This window comes from Pseudopipra pipra, chromosome 3 (genome assembly GCF_036250125.1).
Source record: "Pseudopipra pipra isolate bDixPip1 chromosome 3, bDixPip1.hap1, whole genome shotgun sequence".
NCBI classification, from domain to species: domain Eukaryota; kingdom Metazoa; phylum Chordata; class Aves; order Passeriformes; family Pipridae; genus Pseudopipra; species Pseudopipra pipra.
Window position 1 is genome coordinate 26,964,966 of NC_087551.1, and position 23,185 is coordinate 26,988,150.

Here is a 23,185-nt window from a genome sequence, read left to right on the forward strand (position 1 = left end):
CATCTTTCTTTTCTTCCCCGGCACTATTAGTGCTCAGATAGGCAGAATGAAGTGAAACTACGTGCAAATCATGTGTAAATTGTCTCAGTTAGGAGCCCTTTATCCGAACGTGTATCCCAGCCTGGCCCATTTACTTTTCCCCCATATCTCCTTTAGCTTTAACGAGGCTCGTTAAGATCACAATAATATTCCACCCTCTAATTGCTCATCCCATTCAACAAATATGTGCACACTGCTTTTCGCATTATTTGATCCCTTATTTAGGAGGGGTGTGGAGAGGGAGGGGGAAGAGACAGGGAGAAGGGGAAGTGCTGAGATTAGGAGTTGCAAAGATTAAGGAGGAAAAAAAAAAATCCAAACAACAAACCAGGCTTTTCCACCAACCGCCCCGCTTGCCTCCCCCCCGTGCATTTGGGCGAAGTGGTAAAAACCTTCCTTACGTACTCCGTAATGATTGGCAGGGCTGACAGTGATTGGCAGCGGCTGCCATGGCAACGCCACAACGACACTCAGAAGACCAATAGAAAAGCGAAACAAAATGTTTCAGCGCTGCACTCACTGTGGATTTAGGGGAGATATTATGAGGCTGTTGTCATTAGGGCGATCGCTGTTGAATCACTGAATCCTGACTCGGCGGCGGCGCGGGGCCGGGTGTGTGTGAGTGCGTGTGCGTGTGGGGGGTGTGTGTGCGCGCGTGTGCGTGTGCCCGCGTGTGCGTGTGAGTGTGTGTGCCCCCGTGCCTCTATGTGGCTGTGTGTGCGTGTGCGGGTGTGGATGCGTGCGCGGTGCGTGTGCCCTTTCCTCCCTTCTTCCTCCCTTTCTTTCTTTTCTCCTTGATTTATCTCCCCCTCTCCCCGGTCATCCCATGGTGTTCAGGTCCCCGCTAGAGCTTTATCCCACCCATTTCTTCTTGCCAAACTTCGCCGCCGATCCGCACCACCGCTCCCTCCTTCTCGCCAGCGGCGGCGGCAGCGGCAGCGGCTCGGGCTGCAGCCCCGGTGCCGGCGGCGGTGGAGGCGGCAGCTCCCGGGCACCCCACGAAGAGTTGTCAATGTTTCAGCTGCCCACACTCAACTTCTCCCCGGAGCAAGTGGCCAGTGTCTGCGAGACGCTGGAGGAGACTGGAGACATAGAGAGGCTGGGGAGGTTCCTCTGGTCGCTGCCGGTGGCGCCGGGGGCATGCGAGGCCATCAACAAGCACGAGTCCATCCTCCGCGCCCGGGCGGTGGTGGCCTTCCACACGGGCAACTTCCGAGACCTCTACCACATCCTGGAGAACCACAAATTCACCAAGGAGTCCCACGGCAAGTTGCAGGCCATGTGGCTCGAAGCACACTACCAGGAGGCCGAGAAGCTAAGGGGTCGCCCGCTGGGGCCGGTTGATAAATACAGGGTGAGGAAGAAGTTTCCGCTGCCCAGGACCATTTGGGATGGTGAGCAGAAGACGCACTGCTTCAAGGAGAGGACTCGCAGCCTCCTGAGGGAGTGGTACCTGCAGGACCCTTACCCCAACCCCAGCAAGAAAAGGGAACTGGCTCAGGCCACGGGGCTCACCCCCACGCAAGTAGGCAACTGGTTCAAAAACCGAAGGCAAAGAGACAGAGCAGCAGCGGCTAAAAACAGGTCAGTGGGGCTGCGGTGCCACGCTTCGGGGCGGGAGGCGAGGTGGGCGGCAGGACCCCGCGGGCGGACGGCCTCACTCCGCGACTCGGCAGCCGCCTGGGCGGCAGCGCGCCTCTGCCTCCCCTTTCTCCCTCCTCTTCTTTTCCATCACCGCCACCGGGAGAAATCGGTCCCCCCGCCGGGCGAGTATGTCTCCTCTCGGCAGCTGCAGGGATGCGACGAGGACAGGCGAGGCTCAAAGTTGCCTGACGTGCCTCGAGCAGTGCCCCAGCTCCCCACAGGCTCCCGGGATGCGGACAGGGCAGGCGCGGGTAGCTCCGTCCGCGCGTGTGTGTGTGGATGTGCGCGGGGCGCATCGGCTGCGGCGGGGGCAGCGCCCGGCTTTCCCGGCCTCCATCCCCGCAGCGGCAGCTGTCGCGGGGGACGGGAAACCCCACGGCCCTGGGTCGGTGGGCTCCGGTTTGGCTTTCGGCTTGCCGGGATCTGCTCCTGGCCGAGCTCTGGCGCGGCTCCCCCGCCGAAGGGCCGAGGCAGGCGGTGCGGTTCAGAGTGTGTTTCGGCAGAGCCAGCGGCTCCGCTCCAATTGTTCGTGCTGCTCTGCATGCGCGGCGGGACCAGCACACGCACACGCATACCTCAGAGCTCTTTGGCTCTTGGAGAAAAAGGGAAAAAACATTTAAGAGACCGAGAATCTTTTTTCCCCACCATCTCCATTCCCATGTTTACACTACATGGCGACCTGGCCTCCTGGTCGTGTGTTTCCTGTGCATTTACGCTTGGATTTATTTGCGTGTCTCTCGGTGTCTTTTTTTTTTTTTTTCCACTGCTTTGCCATGATAAAAGCGGGGCACCCTTCTTTCTTTCTTTCCTTCTTTCCTTCTTTCTTTCTTTCCTTCTTTCTTTTTCTTTCTTCCTTGTCACTCTCCGTAAAACTTATTTTGCAAATGAAAATGAACCCTTAATCCAGCTTGACTCATTGGTTTTATTTTAATTTAAGTTTGGCTACCACTGTAAGCGTGTAAACAAAACTTCTTGTTCTTGTAAATGCTGTCTCTTAAATTCCTCCTAATTATAGCGCTGGTGCTATTGATTCACAAGTCTGTAGGAAAAATGCAACCTAAAAGTGCCTCGCTATTTAATTTCCATTAAATGGAAAACAGATCAGCTTAGGACTGTAAATAAACAGAAGTTGCCTATGGATGCTTTTGTTGATTCAACGCTTTTGACAGCAAATGAATGCATCAGGACTTGTAAATGGGAGAAAAAAAATCAAAGACTCTGAAATTAGACAACTTAAAATAATGAGAAATGTAGAATAAATCGGCTATATTTTTTTTCTGCTCTTTGCAGGCAGTTAAATAGAAAATTCCCCTGTGGGAAGCATTTGAGCGAAGAGTGTATTTTAATTCACATTTGCAGTGCTAGGTGCTAGCTAGCCGGTTTGAGGCCGGCTGCTCAGCCCAGGACTTTTAGCTCTTGTCCCTGAATCAGGCTTTTTTCGAGTTTCAAGTGGAATAAGCGGGCCCAGAGGACTATTCACAACACGCTAGGGAACCTAAAAATTATGTATTGCCTCTTAAAGAAATGTTCAAAGGCAATATTTCCTTAAGCGTTGACGGTGAAAGGACCAGCACTTTAAAGGTGATTTTGGCTTTCAGATGAAAAAAGGACTAAAATTTTGAGCGGAGAGAAGCACTGTTTTCCACAGACTCCTTCTTTTATTTTACCCATAGCGCCACGTCCCTGGGACAGGACCTCCCTCCAGCCCTGCCTCAGACCCCAGAGTGTTTGTGCACTGGGGAATATTTAGGCAGATATTGTCCAGAGCACAAAATGGGGATCCAATACGATTCTTGCCCACTACAGAATGCTCCTTGCAGCTTATGGCGGTGGCCAAGTGTTAAGGAGCTCACCCACACACGGTTTCTCCTAGGCCTGCCGTGCTGCGGGGAGGAATGATTGGCAGTCCGGGGAAAGAGAAGGCGATGCTCGTGTTTTCCAAACCTGGGGACAGGAACTGCTTCTCCCGCCGTTCCCCATCCTCTTTCCGTCCGTGGCCCCTATAGCTGTGCCTGCGCTGGGTGCTGTGCCCCCCGAGGCGGCCTGACCCGGCAGCGAGGGCAGCGCGGCCCGGGCGAGAGGCTTGGTCCTGCATCCCGCCGCCGCTCCGGGCTCCGCGGGGCGCTGAGGGAAAGCTGCCGGGCCGGGCCGGGCCAGGGTTCGCAGCACTGCAGCCGAGGGGTCCGCTCCCTTCCGCTTCGGGCCGGGCCCATCCCCGGGCGGGCGGGCGCTGGGTCGGGCGGGTGCCGTCCCCTCGGCGGCTGCTGGTGTCTGAGCGGAGCTGTGCTGTTGTTTTGTCTCCCGGCGCGATGCAGGCTCCAGCACCAGGCGATAGGACAGAGCGGCATGCGGTCGCTGGCAGAGCCCGGCTGCCCGACACACAGCTCGGCCGAGTCTCCGTCCACGGCGGCCAGCCCGACCACCAGCGTCTCCAGTTTGACAGAAAGAGCCGAGACGGGCACCTCCATCCTCTCGGTAACCTCCAGCGACTCGGAATGTGATGTATGATATCGGAAAACAAACAAACAAAAAAAATCCAAATCCAAACAGCCAAGCACCCTCTCCCCGTCCCGAGCAAAACAAACCGAGGCAACCTAGAATCAGGACACATACACGCATGCACGCACACACACAGCCGGGAGGAAAGAAAAGGCCAAGCCCGACCCAAACATAATAGCAAACAAACAGACAGGGATCAGAGAATCCACCACCACCGTCAGCCAACACCACCACCAAGAGATGGAGCTAAAACTTCAACAGTCACAAACGCTGGTGCTGCAGCGGGAGGGTGGGGGGGGAGGGAAATAATAATTATTATATATATAAAAAGAAAGAAAAAAAACAAAGCAAAAGTGACAATTGTATTCTTTTTAGGACAAGCACGATTTCTCCTTTGCGCTTTTCCATGGACGCATTTCACCCACTTGCATGATGATGATGATTAAATTTGTATCTGGGAAAAAATATTCTCTATAGTAAAGGAAAACAAACAGAAACCAGACAAACAAATGCAAACTCCGATCGAATTTGTACAAAATTAAAAAATAAAAAAAAAATTAAAAGGAACTCCTTGAAGAGGGAAATAACAAACGTTTATCGCCTTTTTGTTGGTCCTATTTCTCTCTCTTTCTCTCTTCCTCTCCCTTTCTCTCTTTTTTCTTTTTTTTTTCTTTTTTTTCTTTTCTTTTTTTTTTAGTCCAAGTGATGGTCCAGCCAAGATGCAATTTTCTGTTTTTTTGTTCAGCAGACAATCATTTTATTCGTAAGCACCTTTTTTTCTACACTTCTGTCACTGCCTGTGTGGGTACTGGTTATAAATGTGGAAAAAGAATAGTTATGACTGTAACAGATTTTTATTTTTATTTCAAAATTTTATATGAATTATGTATATCTTAATGATGCGGTCATTTTCCCAGTTTGTAATATATGTGTAGAAATGCTTGTATATGATATTTGCTCTCTTCTTTCTTCCTCCCTTCTCTCTGTCTATCTCCCTCCCACTCTTTCTCTCTCTCTCCTTTTTATTTTCCTTGACTCGGTGTTCCTTGCACAAACTTAGCTGTCAAAATCTGACGGGCTAGGTTTTCAAAAGGGACCTCAGCGATAGAAAAAAAATAAGAAAAAGAAAAAAAAAAGCTTAGGGTGCAACTGTAGTTATCTTATGCAAAAGCTATTTTGAGTATTTCATAGCAGCTTTGGGGGGTCTCTTCTTAAACTCCACGTAGGACGCTTAAACTATTGTTTCCTTAACTGCGTGTTTATCTATATGTACAAACTTTCTAAATCAAATACAGTATTCCATTTTCTTATCTATCCAGCGATGTTGGTGTTTCTGTCCGCCACGGGAAATCATGCCTTCCCCGTGGGCTCCTCGCTCCGCGTTCTGCCCCGCCGCGATCCCACGGGGCACGCAGCGCTGCGCGACCCCTACGCCCCGCCGGTCCCTGCCTTTCCCGGCTCGGCGGGACACCCTGGAGGGATTTTGCAGGGACGAAGGGACCCTGTGAGGAGGCTGCGGGCGGCAACGGGGACACAGTATTGCGACAGCGACGGCTGCGCGGGGCACGGTTGTGTCCCTCCGTGTCCCGTCCGCTGCAGCGGACTCCATCGTTTCCCCCCACCTCGGTCATTTTTTTGGGCACTGTGAGCTAAAAGGCTTCCCCCGACCGCCTGTCTGCAGGGCCGAGTGTCTCCAGAGAGCAGTTAAAACATTTCGGGATTTGTTTTGTAGCTTTAAATGAAAACAAAAACAAAAACTCCTCGCCCTAAGCGGGCTGCAGCTCCTCCCCTCGAATCCAGAGTATATTGTAATGTGCTGAAAGAAGCCTTTATTTGCATGACTAACAGTATTTCAGCATCTTTCTTTCTTTTCTTTTCTTTTCTTTTTTTTTTTTTTTTTTTTTTTTTTTTTGCTTTGCCCTTGGCAGATTATTCATCTGTGCATTAACAAGAAGTAAATTCTAAACTTGTTTTTACTTGAAAATACAATTTTGAATATTACCAGGGATTTAGATAGAAACGTGCCTGGAATTTCTTGACCATTTCCAAACTATTCTGGACTTCCGATTTACCTTTGTGTTGCCCGAGTTCTCTCTCCCTCTTCCCTCCTCCCCCTTTTTTAGTGAAGTCCGAGCTAGGTCTACTGAAAGCCAAAGGAAGTGCCTGGGTTCCCACCCCCTACCCCTCCGCCGCAAGAGGTTACCTGTGGATTTGGGAGAACCCCCATGGGGTGTGAGATCTTAGACCAAGCCACTAATGGATAGTTTTAAGAAATAAGCTGATGTGCGAATACGCTCATACACCTTTGGTTCTCCTGAGGACACGCCGCGCGTGTGCGCGCAGCCAGCACGCACGGAACACGTCCCCGCGTGTGGCGGGACCGCGGGGAAGGACACATATGTCCCGAGGCAGCGCCCGCCGCGTCGGGGGTCGCCTGCCCTGCCCCGCGGGCTTCGCTCAACGCGCGGCTCCGAGGCGGGGTCTTCCCCACGGACACCTCCTGCGGTGTCACTGCCCCGCCGCCAACACGAGTGGGGAGTTAATAGGAAATAACATCTGGTTGTACAAAACTGAAATGGACGGGAATTGCTTGGAGGCAGACACACAATAGGGCTCCCGTGTTCTGCGTGGGTGGTGTGATGGACCTAGTTCGTCCACTCCCCCACGTGGCTTTTAGAGGGGAGAAATATTACCCCGGAGGGGATAAAATGTTCCCCAGTAGCCGTCACCCTTACCGAGTCTCACCCTAGAGCTCGGGCTGCTTTTTCTCTCCCCCGCCTTCCCTGGCATCGAGGCAGCGGAGAGGCCTTTAGAACAACAAATTCCGACCTTCCAGTCAACCCCAGGTTTGGGTAGGAAGATCTTCTGTGTTGGTACATTGTTTTGAAGCACAGTATTTCTGTTCCTCCTGATAGCAATGTCGTTCTTATCCAGCAGTATTTTAAACGGAATTTAATACCTGACAGGATTCGAAGGCATGAAAGTTTGGGATATATTTTTTTTCTTTCTCTTCATTTTCGCGTCTCGAAGCTGCAGCCAGAAGGCATCAAGCCGGCAGCAGTAATCTACCTCAGCTCAGCCTCACACTGATAGGTTTGGATTTTTCTTCTCTCTGATTAACCCTCCAGAAGATCGCCCTGTCGTGCCGTGGCAGTTAGGGGATGCCAGAGATCGCCCTTAGCCTCGCCCTACCAGTACCTGGACTTAAGCTTTTGGACAGCTTAAGCTTAATGGCAGGGCCTTTCCTCCCAAGCCATTTGTCACCCCCATCCCCAAAATGTTGCTCCTTTGGTCGGATCTTCAGCCCAATCCCGAAGGAGGGAGCTGCCTCAGTCTCTCTGAGGGTGTCTCCCTCTGCCGGGAGCCCGCGGATCTTTGTGCGGGGCGGCCGAGTGGGGAAGACATACACTCATCTGGGGGACGCCTGTGCCTGCGCGGTTTCGGGGTGCCAAGGGTGCAGCTAATGATATGCCGTTTCAAAGCCGGGCTTCGTAATGGATAAATGATGGTTTTTTAGGATTTGCATTAGAAACCTGAATGGCTGATTGAGGTGTAAATCTATGAAAAGCTGCATTTAAGCCTTCTCACCCACTAAGTCCATCTGCCCCGGGAAGATAGGGCCTATCGAGCCCCGCCAAACTGGAGGGTTGCCTCCTTCCTGCCCTTGGCCCGGTATTATCCACAGCCCCTCTCCAGTACTAGTTTGTTATCCTCTCCGAGACCGGCCGTTGATTAGGATGAAATTACTCGGAAGCTGAAGTGCGTTTGATCAATATTTAAGAGAAAACCGGAGAACGGGAGGCAGATGGCCGGAGCCCGGACGCCCACCGCGCTGCCTCCGCGGCAGCCGGTCCCGTCGGCCCCGCTCCCCAAGTCCCGCACCGCGGCCTCTCGCCCGCCGCCGGGGGGGCACAGCCCCGCCCGTCGGAAGTCGGGCCGAGACCAGCTGGTTCCGGAGCAGCTTGGAGACGGTAGTTACCCCCCTCATCGCCCATTCTCTCGCCGTGGGGCTATAACACTGCCTTCAGCCCCAACGAACTCCACTTTGCGGTTTCACTGGCGGGGAGGACTGGGGACCACCGAAGCCACCTGTCTGCCTCCCTCCCTTCCTCCCCTTAGTCGCTGCCCGAGGGCCAGCCCTAGCCCTTTAGCGTGGCTGGGGGTCCTTTGTGTGCCTGCTGGACCGCGGCTGCTGCCGGCCCTCCACGGTCAGGCGTGGGCTTCGGTGACCCCCAGCTCTCTCTGTCCGATCAATTACACCAGCCTTTTCGAGGGACTTGAATCTGCTTGCCCGTTGCCCTTAATTTTTAGCATACCCAGATGAGGTTACTGCCCCGGCCCGAAGTGAAAAGAAATGTGGACGTTGGTGCCCTAGTATTGCTCTGATTTCCTCGGTTAGCTGAGCACAACTTTCTATTCGTGTTTATTCATGCAGTTTCTTATTGAGCTCCACATCGCACTGGCCTGGATTCCGCGTGTAGGGAGAGGATAGACAAACATTGCCTTTTTCTAGAGTACACACACGCACACGGATGTGCAGACTGACACACACACACACGAATCCAAAATGCAGAGGGCACCCGTGGCCTGTAGCCGTATCACTACCCTGCAGAGCGCCCAGATACACAGAAGTTTTTAAAGGGTGTATAAAAAAGGGAGAAATGAACCAAACCATCCAGATGTAAACTGACCAAGGGATGGAGAAGTCAGGGATGGGGGAGTCTCTGCGTTTCTCTGTGTGCAAGAAAGTGTTGGGAAGAGAAAGCACTAAGGGTATTACCGACAATCATGCTAAATATTCTCTTCTAGCATGGTAATGACAAAAGGCAAGGGCTGTCGGGTTATAGCTGTGATTAAATGATACGAAAGGGATTTGTGCTCCTGTATCTGGGGGAAGGACGGCTGCGAGGTTTTGTTTTCGACGCTGTTCTTTTTTATTTTGAAAGCAAGGTGTTTTCAGACCGGGAGGCTTCAAAGCGGCTTGGCACCTCGTGATCTGCAAGAGAAGAAAGATGCTGAAGAGTATCGAATAAAGAAAACATAGATGTAAATACCTGGAAGTGTGGTTAGAATCACCTCGCTGTAAGCGAGTTGAAGTGTCAGAATCATCTCTTTGTGCAGCAGACAGGTCCTTTGCCGAACAGGTAGAAAAGAAAGACAAGAACTACACTAGAAGTCAAGATTTACAACATCCAAATACAGACTGCGACTGACCTTAATTGCAGTCCTAATTATTAGAGGGACTTTTAGCTATACTGCAAATATTTGTGGAGTTTTTTTGGTTTTGGTTTGGTGGGTTTTGTTGTTGTTGTTTTGTTTGTTTGTTTGTTTTTTGGTCCCAACAACATAAGGGAAAGTTTTTTTAATAATAAGGTCAATTAAAGCATATTTTTAAATGAGTGAAGGAAAAATTGCTTTCCTACTGGACTAACCGCTCTAGCAATATCCGGCAAAAATAAAGTAGTGCTGCTGTTTACCAGAACACCCCAGTTTGGACGTGGACCTAGAGGAGTGCGTGTATTCACGTGGGTGTGTGCACAAGGGTGAACTCACACATCCACACAGTGTGGCTGTGTGCACTCGCTTATGGGATGGAGCTGATGTATATAATGTCCACACGCAGAGAGGCATATATATGTGTACACACATATGCATGTTTTCAGATTAAAGTAGTTCTTGTAATATCTTGTAGAACACTGAATATTCCCTTTTAGTATCTAAATAGGTCAGTAATACAGTTCAAAAACATTGGAGGTGTCTGTATATTCTCTCTCTTCAGTCTGTGATAAAACATTCTTTAAGACTATTGGGATTTTACACTGTAATTCTATTAAATAGTAATTGAAGGGTCGCGAGAGGCTATGATACAGGATCAGCAGTGTGTAAGCCATCCGTTTGAACTTTAATTTGGAATCATAGGCAGATGGGATCACGGCCTCTTTGTGGTGCTTGCAGATTTAAAACTAGCCGGCACATGGAGTGGAAAAAAAAAACCTGCAATGCAGATTCATTCATTAAACATGAAAGGTTAGTGCTAGAAAGGATAAACGTTTAGATGTCTAGGTAAATACAGAAATATTCTTCACTCGCCTCCCTTCACTCCTACTATAACCCCCAACTATCTCAGTTACTGATTTTCTATTGTTATTGCAAATAACTTTCCTTTATATCCCCAGTGGGGATAAGTGTACCTGAATGACTTATTTATACCTGCATCACAGTCTGCCTGTGAAACTTTTATTCCACTTGCATCTGGGGAGAAGCCAGATTTATTTATTTATTTACTCTTTTGCTGCCTCTTCCGTGTGCCTCCTTGAACGCTTTTAAAGCTCTCTGGGAAAACTACTGGAGCCAAGCCCTGCTGTATAAGGTACACGGCGGATAAGGAGCGAGCTGTTTTCTAAAATGGAAAAATAATAATAATAATAATAAAGCCAAACAGAAAGGGTGTGGTATGAATTGATCTGCCTGAGCCGGGAGGTGAATGATAAAAGCCACATTATGCAGGAGGAGCCGTGGGTGCTGCTGCTGCCTGTCACGGGGAGCTCCTGAGCACAGCCGAGGTGGTGTGTGCGTGGGAGTGGGTGCGTGCCCGTGAGTGTGTATCCGTGGGTGTGTGTTGGTCAACTCTTAGGCCTGACGTTGCAGTTCCACCTTATCTGAAAACAAAAGACTTTCCAACTGCAAGTCAAATCCGCCCCTCCTCCTCTCTTCCCTGGCTGTATCGTATTAAAAAGGAGCTTTCATTGTTTATTTCTAAATATTTGTGAAGCAGACAGTCTATGGGTTAACCTAATTAACACATCCATACTGTATACTAGTGGACCAAGCGGCACGGCGAATTTCTAATGCGATGGTTGAATGTGATAGTCATTTCTGTGTTACAGGAGATTACGGCAACACTGGAGCATTTCCAGATTGTAGATGGTTTTAGATGTTGAATTTCCAGATGAGTATTTACCATCATAACTAATTTAAGACCATTATTAAATAGAAATTCTCAGCAGGGCTCTTTAATGATGGAACACATTACTAATTACAGAGTTTACGCTCTGTTTTGGCTAAGCAGTCTAGAGGGATGGGATTGTGCTCTGCATGCAAAGCCAATATTACTAACGAGGAGGCATCATACACCTAACATTTCAATCATATTATTAAAGAAAGCCACTTCTTGCCTTATCTGCGCGAGGAGATAGGAAGACGGTTTTGTTTACTGGCCTCCCAAGCTCTGAAAATAGCTGGGATGGAGAGCGGGATCCCTCCCCTGCTTCCCCCTACTCCCAGAGGTTCTGCCGCCCGGGAGGTTGTGCAAAGCAGGGCCTCCCCCCGCCTCTCGCCGCGCCCCGGGGCTCGTTCCCCGCAGCTCCCGCCTTACAGGAGCTGCCCCGATGTCCCCCTGGGCCGCAGCCGGCAGCCTTTGCCCGGCACTCCGCGCAAGGGGGAAGCGCAACAGCGAGGGTTTAAGCGGAGAGAGGAGAGGGGGGCTCTTCCCCGCTCTCCCAAAAGTCAGTGGCACAGATGCACACACGAGGGACAGCTACACAGAATTGGCGTGTGCGGGTAGATGGGTACAAACAGCCTGTCAGTAAAGGACAAGTAGGAACAATTTTGTTGTCCACACTCTCTCTCACCCCTTCGGTCCTCCGGGGTCCGCGTCCCGGGAGGCTGCTGGTGCGTTTCACCCGGAGGCCCGGAAGACAGCGACGCTCCCGTCGAAGCTCGAGGAAGCAGATCTGCGTCACGAGGTTTCTATTAAACTGTAAAGATGTGTTCAGGTCTGCGAGAGAATGACCCCGGTGGGAGCGGGGGAAGTGGGACACCGGGGTCCCCGTCCGGATGAGCCCCTGTTCCCACAGCTCTGTCCCCTGGGTCATCCCGCACGTGCGGGACCTGCACCCGCCTGCCCTAGCGTTTCTTTGAGATTGCAGTGGCCTTAGAGACAGAAGGAGGCAAAGTAGATCTATGGCTTATTTACTCATCTCAGGTGTGGGCCACATAAAATTACATTTAGTTTTCCTGAAAATGGCAATTTTCCTCTTACCCATCTACTTCCTGGCCCACCTCTCCCTCTCCAGGTTATGGAGCATGCTGTTGCATTCAAACCCGCTGTCTGTACCGAGTTTTTGTTGCCCTTGAAAGGACGACGGAGGGTTCTCAGCCTATTTTCATTCTCGCTATCCATTAATGCATTTGATCTGGACGACTAATAAGTAACGAGGACAGGTTTGCAATAACCTGCTATTACGTTCAGTGTTGGATTTGCCTGAGTAAAGACTTTCGGATTGGCTTGCTCTACCTGTCTTAAAAAGGTGCAGTATCCACTCTCTCTGCAGTTGAGATCCACATATATGTCTATACAGAGAGAGACAGAAGCACATTTTCTCTTTATACACATACGTGTTTGCAAGGAGAGTTGCATATTTTCCACACACCCCCTCCCCAGTCTGGCCTTACAGAACACGAAACTATAGGAGGCACAGGAACACAAACCAATGACCAGAGACTCGATAGGTTTTCCCCCTCTCCTGTTTTAAAGAACCCTTTTATATCATCTAAACAACAATCTAAACATAAAAATCTTCAGATGGATTTGAGGGAAATTAAATTGTTTCCCCCCACTGTGTGCTTGTGAGAGAGTCAGACTGTGTTAACTTCTAAATGGATTCTCTCAGTTTGTCTACTCATGTGTTTTACTGCAGCGTGTCTTGTTCAATAACGCAGGATGTGACACTCGGTGAAAATCCAGCCGCTCTTTTGGGGCCTCGCTGCTTCCCAGTGTCGAGGAACTTCCATCTCATAGGCCGGGCCACTCTGCGCCCCGCGACTGAGGCCCCAGGACGGAGAGCCCTCTCCCTGCTCTCCGCACCGCGCGGTTTCTCCCGGGACTGGGACTCCCCTATCCTCCAGGCAGAGCTAAGCAGAAGGCAAGCCCCGGAGGTGGACGTTCATTCCCTCGGGGGCACTGGCTGGTACCCTGTGGAGCACCGGCCCCGCTCCCGCCCGGCCCAGCCAGCCATGGCGGGGAGAGGAAGGAAGGAATGACGCCCTCCTGGGGCTGCCACCTCCCCTCGGCCGGGCACCGCCGGGGCTGCGCGGGGCCGGGGCTCGGGGCCAGGCTGGGCTCGGGGAGCGCCCCGCTCTGACCGCCTCCAGCCAGGCGGGCCCTGCCGGAGCCGTGCCGAGCCGAGCCGTGCCAGAGCGCTGCCCGCAGGTGCCCCCGTTCCCGGTGGGTTCTTCCCTCCCCGGCGTCCCCGCCGTATCCCCGCCGCGCCGCGCTCCCGCCGGCACCGACGGCGCCTCAGCCCGTTTGGAAACTGACTCATTCTGTAAATAATCTTTGACGTCCCCACAAAGCCGCCCTTCGAGAGGAGTTTATTAGCACGGAGCCATTAAAACAGATGTCATGTTAGCTTCCCCGTGACATTTGGGTGACACATCTCTCCCGATGAATTGCTAATTGTCTTCCCGCCCGCAGTAAACATCCCGCTCCATTGTCTGCGCTCAAGAGAGTTTCTGCCGCAAAATACAGTCCTGCGCGGCGGAGAGACCTCGCCGTGCGCCTCCCCGACCCCTGCCCGGCCCCGGCCCCGCGCCCCGGCCTCCTCGGTCGTACAGCTACACTTCTTCCGCCTCTCAGACCCCGTCTGCCGCTGCTGCCCCCGGCTGGAACCCCGACCCCTTCCCTGCACCTGGAGGTGCGGCAGGCCCGGCCTGACAGCCTTCTGCCCTGCCCTGCCCTCCGCCACCGCTCTCTGGGCTGGGCGCGGCAAGGACCGTGGCTGCCCTGAGGCACCCCCGGGCCCTTCCCACCGGGATCCAACAGATAGCCGCGCCCGCGGGGACGGGGCGGCAGTGAGCCCTCTCTCCGTCCTTCACCTTCTGGCGTAACAGCCTTTACCAGCTCATCTGAATTGTTTATTTTGCCTGGAACAAAAGGTGTTTGTGGGGGGAGGCGTTCCACTTCCAGCAAAGTCCAGGCACGGCGGTGACATGTCTGTCATTTTCGGATGTGAAAAGCAGGGACGTGCAGGGCCGAGCCTTCTCCTTATTCCCTGGTGGAGGTACGCAGAGCAAACTGTCTGAGGGCTTTGGGAGGATAAGACAGAGCAGCTTTAAAGACGAGCTTTGCAGCTGAGTGGCTGACAGAATCCGTCTTACCTATGTACGTAAGGTTTAATATTCATAGCCGTTGTCTGTACGTTGATACATAATCTCTCGCCCTTGTTAATTCTCAATAGATGCAGAGATAACTAATCCTCCCAGCTAGGTAGACACGGGCAGATTACGTGAGCGCTGTCTATCTACCTATCTATCTTGTATGGCCGTACGCACACATATGCAAGCACGTAAAGCATTTTCACTGGGTTTTCTTCCACAGAGCTACACAGAAGTGGGCAGATGCAGAACCCGACGCCTTGCCTAGCAGATGAAAAAGCATATACTTACCACTCACATATTCTGGGCTACTTGTTGTTAGAGGCGAAAGATTGTGTAGATCCGGAGTCTTTAAAAAATTCAACCCAAACACAACTCCGTCCCCCCCCCCCCCCCCCCACTAAAACAACACTTGAAATTATTTATCTGCTGGGCAAAGAGACTTACTTGGAGTCAACGGAGATATTTTTTTGATTACCCAAAAGCGTACCCGTCCTTAAGGCCAGCCAGCGTCTACAGAGAGAGTTACCCGGGTTCTGCTTTGTTCTGATTTTTAGCATAGATGTTTTATGGACGTCAATTGCAAAACAAAGAGATTTTGGGATGCCTGCTAAATCTCGCCCCGAGCGTGCCTAGACCCTGCCCGCTCCCAGTCCGGGTGCGCTGGGCTCCCCCTTCGCAGGAAGGCCGGGGAAGACGGCGCTGGTGGGGCAGCGCCTGTCCCCACCGACTGCGCTAACACTGCGGTCTGAAACTCGGTTGAGTTTACAAATGTAGTTTAGTACCTGTCCGCCTCCGCGGATGGGATGGCTTTGCAGCCGCTCGGCAAGGTGCCCGGCTCGGGCCCGGAGGGATCATTTCCACGGCTGCCGCCGGGTCTCAGCCTCCCCAGTCCGGCCCGGCCCAGCCCGGCGACCCAGCAGGGAACGACCCCCGCGGGCGCATCGCAGCCTGCCAGCAGCATCTCTGTGCGAATGGGAATCCTGCCTCTGGAGCGGGGCAGAAGGCGGGTGGGGGTGTTCAAATGCCACCTCACTGCTCCTCGGTGAATATTAAACATCATTGTCTTACAAATGAGGAGAAACCGCTACCGTCAGAATAAACTATCTCTTGAAACCCCAAGTCTCTTACAGCGGGTCATTAGAGACGACGAAGCTCTTAGCTCTAAAATCGGATTCCTCCCACCTGCGACTTCTCCGCGTCCTGATGTCCTGAAACTGTCCGTCTTGTTCGGCTATTAGCGATATCATGCGCACCGGTCCCCACAAGAATAATGGGATGATTTCATCCCGAATGAATTCCTGCAAAGACCCTTCTCCGAAAAGGGGTACTTTCACTCCGGTAATGCCCTTCCGATGACCAAGTTGTCTCCTTGACTGGAAACATGGTGGGGACATAGGACTTTGCCACTGAATCTGGGTCAGAAGAGAAAGGCAGCTTATGCTCCCTTGGCAAGATCTTTCCCTTCAGGACTTTGTCCTGTTTCAGTGAAGTCTCTAAGACTTGTTTTTATCTGCACATCCAGAGCAAACATTGAAGAATTCTTGAATTCTACACCTCTCTGCTGCGGCAGTGAATGAGTCAGTTGCTCACTAGAGAATTACCGTGTATCAGAGGGGAAACAACTCCCTGCAAATAGGGATTGCATATTAGGAAATAGCTTCCCGAGCTGTATTGTTCAGGCTGATGCTTATTTCTCTCCTTATAAAATCAAGATACTCTTCCATCTCATGCAACATCCTAGTGTTACACCTTGAGAAGGGAGAGGAAAGTCCGAAGAAGTGAAAGTGAGAGTTTGGAAAATGTAGGCAGAAAATAATACCTATCACATTTTCAAAATAAAAACCTCCTCACCAGAATAAAGCACCAAATAAACCACAAATCTATACATAATCAATACTGATCTGGAATCAATCTGTTCCTCCCCATCTTCATGCGGATCCCAGGGCTGCAAATGCTTGTGATTACAGAGAGTAGGAGGGTCATTTTCTAACAAGGGTGCTCACTGTATCTGAGATCCAAATTATCCAGAGAGGACAGATGGCCCTTCTGATCTTATAATGAGAGCAGGGAGTGATTATCAGCCTGAACCAAAAAATGATGCTCTGCTGACATATTTTCACAGTTCTGAAATCTGTGCTTGCACTTATGCCTCGATTCATATCCCTCTTTGTTTAATTTAGGCATCATTTGGAATTTCGAAGGGCTGTGTGAAATCCGCTCATTTATCTCTGTCTGTGCGTCTCTGTCTCTCTCCCCATGTATCTATCTAGGACATGTGTACAGACACAAAACAAAGGAAAGCAAAAGGTCACTTCACAGGAACTCTTAAGCCAAATCACGCTTGGCAAAATATTTATATATAAATATATTTGCCAATAATTAAGAAGCCCAGCTGCCTCCCGGATGCCTAGATTTTGTGTCTGCTTCTTGGCAGTTTTCTGAAGCTGTTGCATTCCATCTTTGCAATTACTACGATACATGGTGAGTCAGCCCAGACTCCAGCTCCCTTTGATAACAACCACAAAAAAAGTCATACTTGTGTATGTACATATTTGGGGGTTGCGTTTATGCTTTAACTAATTTTTTTTCCCAGAAGGGTCTGTAGCAGAGAGCAGAATACCCTATGAAGGCCGAGTAATTGTAAAGAGAGATATTTCTTTCATTTGCAGATTGCTGTGACTTTTCAGTCTAAAAGCAGTGTTAATTACCTCTACCCTGCACAGAAAGTGTAACAGAGTAGGAGGCCTGAGGAAGCTTCTGGTGACTGGCAGGAGTCAGATCTCCATCCATCCCTCTTTTCAAGTCTCTCAGAGATGAACTTGCAATTGCAGAGAAGTTAGGTCAGTACAAACAAATTAAATCAGGGAACTATTCAGTAGTTACACAGTCATTTCACTCCCCTATTTGCACTGTAATATTGCATTACCCTCTAATTGTCACATATACTTTTCACTCTCCAAATATGGAAGACAAATACTGAATCCATTTAAAGTTGTACGGCTTACTAGGCTGCCCGGCTGGTCGAGGAAAGCGTTTTCAGTGTGTTCTTGCTGCCATCTACTGGTTACACGGCTCTGAGCGAGCCCTTCATCCCCAAAATCTCCCTCTGTTCTCACAGCCGAGAAGAAAATGGTCTATTAGGCGCAGTGGGAAATGCACCTAATGGGAAAAGCCGTGATAATGTCTCCAGTGGCACTTGGGAGGTTGCATATGCCATTAATTTTAAGCATAGGGAATGACTACTCTTTTAGTTACTGGAGCTGTACTCACCACTTGGAACTTAACATGTGCCTGTATCTTTGCTGACTCCAGCTCTGTGTGTAAGGTGGCTTTATACAAACAAGGCAGTCATTTCATATTTTTGGTGCTAAGAGATTCTAATAAGATATTCTTTGAAGAACAATCATTTGTTTGCAGGAAAAAAGTTTAGATATCCTGTATCATTATCAGTCATATTTAAGGGCAGCCAGTGCCAAAGTTTTCCCCACTCCCTTTTCCCTCTCCAGTATCCATCTGAACTCCACTCCCAAAATATGGTAGGAGGTGTGCCATACTACATAAGTAATATCAGTTTGGCTTTATCTGCGTTTTGTTAACCCTTTCTCTAGAAAGTACTTTGTTTTCATAGCAGTAGCATTTTCCTAAGGTAGCATCTCACATTGTCTGTTTATTTCCAAATGACTGCTGATTTGAAATAATGACACCCTCTAGTAATTTCATCCCATGAAAATCATACCATATACATAACTTCTTCAGAGAATGTCTATTTAGGATAAATTGATAGAGTAATACTTATGATTTCCACTTGTAGATTGCCTGGGTCAGATCCACTGAGGCCTTGACTATCACTTAACTACTGAGGTTTGAGATTAGTGACCCAGGTTCCTACGATTCCTCCAGTAAAGCCTCTGTAACACTCACACTGCTGATACACGGTGTACAGCAATTGTCTGATTGCATCAAGAAGCTTTGGGCCTCGGGCCCATCAAATACCTCAGGTCAAGCATCCCTTTCCAGAGCTCACCTGTAGGACTTCACTCAGGGGGCAGTGATTTATCATCTTAAAAATACTGCCACCTTCATGGGCTCTTGCAATGTGAGAAACCTCAGCATTGATTCTTACTCCAAACCACAGTTAGCCATAGAAAACCCTTCTACTTCCATGTGACAGAAGTCCAACCTAAGGAAAAAAATTATAACTGGATGGGCTACAACTCTCTAGCAAGTGACTTAGGTAAGTCCTAATTCCTTTAATGCCTTAGATTTTGTCTTTTGGAGATAGGTTTCTGAGGTAGTCTTTCTGAGTTGCCTTATTTCTTGATTCATAATTTTGCCTGACTAGTTTAGCCATCCGCTGGCTCCATGTCACAGTTTCTGGGACACCTGACTTTTGGTACCAGGGATTTTCACCTAACTGAGGTTAAGAAACCAAAGTTTAAAACTCCACTTGGCAGGAGAACACCAGCAATGCAAGTGATGCAGTGCTGAGACGTTCAGTTGTCCGTGCCAAACACCTATCCAACTAAACAGTATGGCCTCAACACAAGGAAACTGAGAGTCAGGAAACACCATGCCTTCCTTCATATTGCTAATCAATGGATAAAGCCACAACCTACAGATTCCCATCTGGCATTGGATTCACTCTCTGACAGAGCACACCGGTCTTTTTAAGGATATGCATAGATTTTTAAGATTTATTTTGAAACTGCAGATTTTTAGAGTAAGACCAAAGACCTTTACAATGTGTCATGAAACACATATGCCCTGGTGATCCTCTCCCACCCTTTCCTACTTATTCCGCCCATTTTGACAAACAGTTTCAATGAGATCTCAGCAGAGGAGTATTCTGGTGTGAGGTATCTGAGGTAATGATCAGCAGAATAAGGCCATCACAAAATGGCAGTGTCATATTCATCTCTATGAGATCTCTGAGGGTCACTCCATCTTTAAGTCTTGCTTGTTTCTGATTAAGCAGTACAGTGACAGTAATACCTGTAGGAAGCAGATGTGACAGCTTTTGGCTCCTGAGTGACTAGCTAACCAGCCATCCTGGCCAGATACCTGCTTTTCTTTTACTGCTGTTAGTCTGAGTTTGTCCATAGGGATTCTGTCTCAGCATATATGAACATCATCATTGTATTAAACAGAGAATTATCTGTAAAAGTATTTAGCAGGACTGCTGAAAAAACAGTGGGACATATTCATTTTAAGTTCTGCTTTGCCAGCGTGACATCCACATGATAGCCACATCAGTGATCACTCATTTTTTAATCTGATTGCAACTTTCACTTACACTTGCAAAATGCACTAATGCACTGCAATACAGTGCTCTGTCAAGGCATAGAGTAGCTGCATGCATTTAACCTGTGCACTGCTCTAAAATACCTGTGCTTCCAAGATTGAACAGATGGCCATAGAAGATGTTACATGGTATCTCTGCTTAAATGCCTCCCTGCACATGAGAAAATTATTTTTTTGGGCAGTATAGCATATGATCATATGGGTCCTCTGTGACTGAGATGCAAGCATACTGAGGACACAGCTGAGGCACGTTCTCAGCTTGAGTTGTGGTGCTTGAGAAAGATTTGTGTCATTTTGCACTTTCTGAATGGTTCAGAAATCATGGAAATGGGTTTGTGCTGATGCTGTTGACTAGTTTTCATTAAATAAGAGATAATTTTTATTCAAGAGAATGGTACAGAATCTTATATGAATGAAGATATCAAGGATCCTGCAAAGCCCAGTGGAAAAAATTATGTTATTGTTGTTTTAAATAGTGTTCAACATATGACACTGTGAAACATAATGAGTAGCCTGAACATCTTGTTGCATCACTAATTCATAGTAATACAATTCTTTTTTCCAAGATGGTTTGCAGTACTTTTCCTACCACTTGTTAGAGACACTTCAAAGTCAATCGACTCCTATTGTTCAACATCATTAGCAGATTTCAAAACTGAGCGATTGTATTCTGTGGAAAAGCTAACATTTCAAACTTTTAAGACAATGAAGAGGCAAAATTTTGAAATCTTAGATATTCAGGAATATCTAAATTAACTATTAAAATCTTCCAATTCAATAAGGCTGCAACAGTCCATGCTGGTATAGATTTCTTTTGATTTAATAATTCCAGCTTTTCTACTCTCCTAATCTAAATTACAAAACCAAAGGAAAACAGTCCAGTAACTTAGAAATTAAATATTCTGTTATTTTTGCAAAGAACATTCACAGAATTTTCAGCAATCAGTGTTGAAATCGACAAATTAGAATATTTTTAACCTGTTCTAATTATCAGATAATAAAGTGGCTAGAAGGACAGGAGACTGACTGCTCTGCAAAACAATAATAATTTACACTGAGACTGTCACTCATCACTCTATGATTTATGTGCTAAAATACGTGTATGTATTAAGAAACAAGGGAACTTATATTTAATTTAAATACTAATCAGAGGACAACTATTGAGATATTGAGACCTTAAGAATGCATTCAGCAATACTCCATCTAAGCTGATATTCCTGTAGTCAGACAAAGTACAGTGGGATAAATATGATTTATTTTTCTTATTTTGTTTTGAGAGGAGGAAAACAATATTCTGTTTACAGTCTAACAGTCTTTGGTCTTTAAAACTACCATGAAATGAGGTGAAGAGAAGAAGCTTTGCCATGCACCTTTACACATGAATTACATACACTAGGACTGGTGCTGATCATTCATTTGGGAATTACTCAGGCTTTCCATGTGGATCTGGCCTACTCAATGTTCACAAGGGATGATGTGATTAAAGAGTACACCCTAAGAATTTCCTGTCTGAGAATCAAGTTCCTAAATCCCTTACAGAGCTATATACCCAAATGAATGGTTGCTCAAGTGCCTGAAAACTTATCTTTTTCCTGCAAATTACATTCAGAGAACGTTAAACCCTTTTCAGGTGAACTGCCCTCCTCTTTGATTTTTCTATGCTTGTGCCAAGGGAAAGCATAAAATGAAGCCTTGTTTTCATAGGGGACCAAAGCATCTCTGTGCTAAATCTGATGCTGCAGATTGGATAGATGAATTCTGAATGAATGACGGTCTTACCCCTGTGATATGCACTTTCAGAAAATGCTTCATGGCTCATCTTCTCTTCAGATATATTGAAGTGACATGTTTTCTGGCCTCTGCTGACTTCTGGTTGGACTAATTTGGTCTTAGCAATTGTAAGTGGTGTAGGAAATACTGTGCATTTTAGAACTGAAGCTTTGACATGATACAAGTTAGACCTCGTTGAGCAATCCGGATAATCATGTGTTTTATGGCTTTCAGATGTTCTTGTTGCAGTGTAAAGGTCCATAAATATTTAGAACAGCAAGTCTATGGTCCATTTATGCCTATTTTACCTAGCATTGTTTTTCTTTATTGAAGTTTGTTATTTTCCCATATGACATCTGCATTGTAGTTTTCAAATATGAAATATTTTAATTTTTTTTCCAAAGAGTTTCTTGTAACACAGAAGCATTGAGATGATCAGAAGATGAATTCTATTTTAACACCCTCAGACTGGAAGATATCAACAAAGATTAGCCAGAGAAAAATAAAGAAATAATCTATGACAGTGTTGAGAATGATTCTCAGAATTTTAAATACTTGTTAAAGGCTTTGCTGTATTTCACTTCAATAAACATCATGCTCCAGTTACTACTTGAAACCATAGGGGCATTATCCTGTGCAGCACTTATCAATATTTTAACACGTGAAAGTCAAATGATGTTGAAACATTGAACTATATTTCCATCTGTGCAAGCTAAAATGGTACAAATGCATCCCATGTAATGGAATACTACATCCCCAGTTACTTTCTTACAAGTGATACCTGATTCCTCTGTATTTTCTGTAGTTGTTTCCATTGCTCCGATGGTGCCCAGGAAGACTGTCTTTTAAAATTAGTGTTTCTAGCATTTAAGAAGTTTTAGCCCAACCTGCCTTAATTCCAGAGAAAACAAATGCTTGGAAATGCCTATAAAAATTGGTAACTAATTTTCTGTTGCCCTTGCCTTGGTGTCAAATCTTTCTGTGTGTGTGCAATTTGTGTGAAAATGGACATTGGTACCACAACAAAGACCCTGAGAGTGGCTAGAGCACAAACATACTGCTTCCATGAGAGATTCTGTGAGCTTATGTTCAGTGGAAAAATATGTGCAATAAGAAGAAGAGAAAGAGGTTGCTGCCAGAGGTCAAACGATTCAATGAGGTTTCTCTGAAACCTCTGGAAGGATAATTCCAGTCACAGACCTGCAATGTGACCTTCACACACCATGATCCCAGAGCTCCCTGCATCAGGCACAACTGGATGGCCCATCAAAGACTGGACCAACTACCAGGTTTTATCCTGTAAGTCCATGAACCAGAAGAAGGATCACTGCACTGCAAATGAGTATGACACAGGTATGACGGTATGAGAGTGTGAGACCCAAGTCAAGTGTTAACTGTATTGCTTAGTGTGTCACTTGAATGTCTGTCAAGACATTCGTTTACCAGCAATCCATCACAGATTAAATGATTGATACCCTTTTTGTGAACCCTGTTCCATGAACTTGTCTCCTGTTGCTTATGTTACTGCTGACATAGTGAACCTTCGCTATGGTCACTGAATTTTCTTGTCTTATATCATGTTGATTTGATTTGTTTCACAATCTCCTCGTTTCTCCTGACTTTTCCACCTGAGGCCTTGGCTTATATACTCATGTCAACCAGCCATTTACTTCCTTATTTCTTGGAGCTATCCAAAGCTTTCTTTCTCCATGGTCACGTGTCTGTGTTTCTTGTGTGATTTCTTTCCTAGTGAAGCTTGCAATGGTGCCTTTTG

At 47.8% G+C, this 23,185-nt stretch overlaps 1 protein-coding gene across 2 annotated transcripts; it reads left to right on the top strand.

Moving 5' to 3' along the window:
* Positions 1–570: 570 nt before the first annotated feature.
* On the top strand, positions 571–4,768 carry SIX3 (SIX homeobox 3). 2 transcript variants are annotated; one of them, XM_064648395.1, is made up of 3 exons: positions 571–1,623; positions 3,999–4,158; positions 4,558–4,768. In XM_064648395.1, exons 1-3 carry the CDS (start codon positions 866–868, stop codon positions 4,657–4,659), a joined length of 1,020 nt encoding a protein of 339 aa, XP_064504465.1. In that variant the 5' UTR covers positions 571–865; the 3' UTR covers positions 4,660–4,768. The 2 variants fall into 2 exon arrangements, with proteins under 2 accessions (XP_064504465.1, XP_064504464.1); XM_064648394.1 differs by lacking the exon at positions 4,558–4,768 and having other exon boundaries at positions 3,999–4,430.
* Positions 4,769–23,185: the final 18,417 nt, after the last annotated feature.

What these genes read in the sequence shown, in the direction of transcription:
- SIX3 (XM_064648395.1), top strand. Translation starts at nt 866, where the DNA reads ATGGTGTTCAGGTCCCCGCTAGAGCTTTATCCCACCCATTTCTTCTTG. An exon ending in GCAGCAGCGGCTAAAAACAG is followed by an intron (nt 1,624 to 3,998) that starts GTCAGTGGGGCT and finishes GGCGCGATGCAG; the next exon opens with GCTCCAGCACCAGGCGATAG. An exon ending in CGGGCACCTCCATCCTCTCG is followed by an intron (nt 4,159 to 4,557) that starts GTAACCTCCAGC and finishes TATTCTTTTTAG; the next exon opens with GACAAGCACGATTTCTCCTT.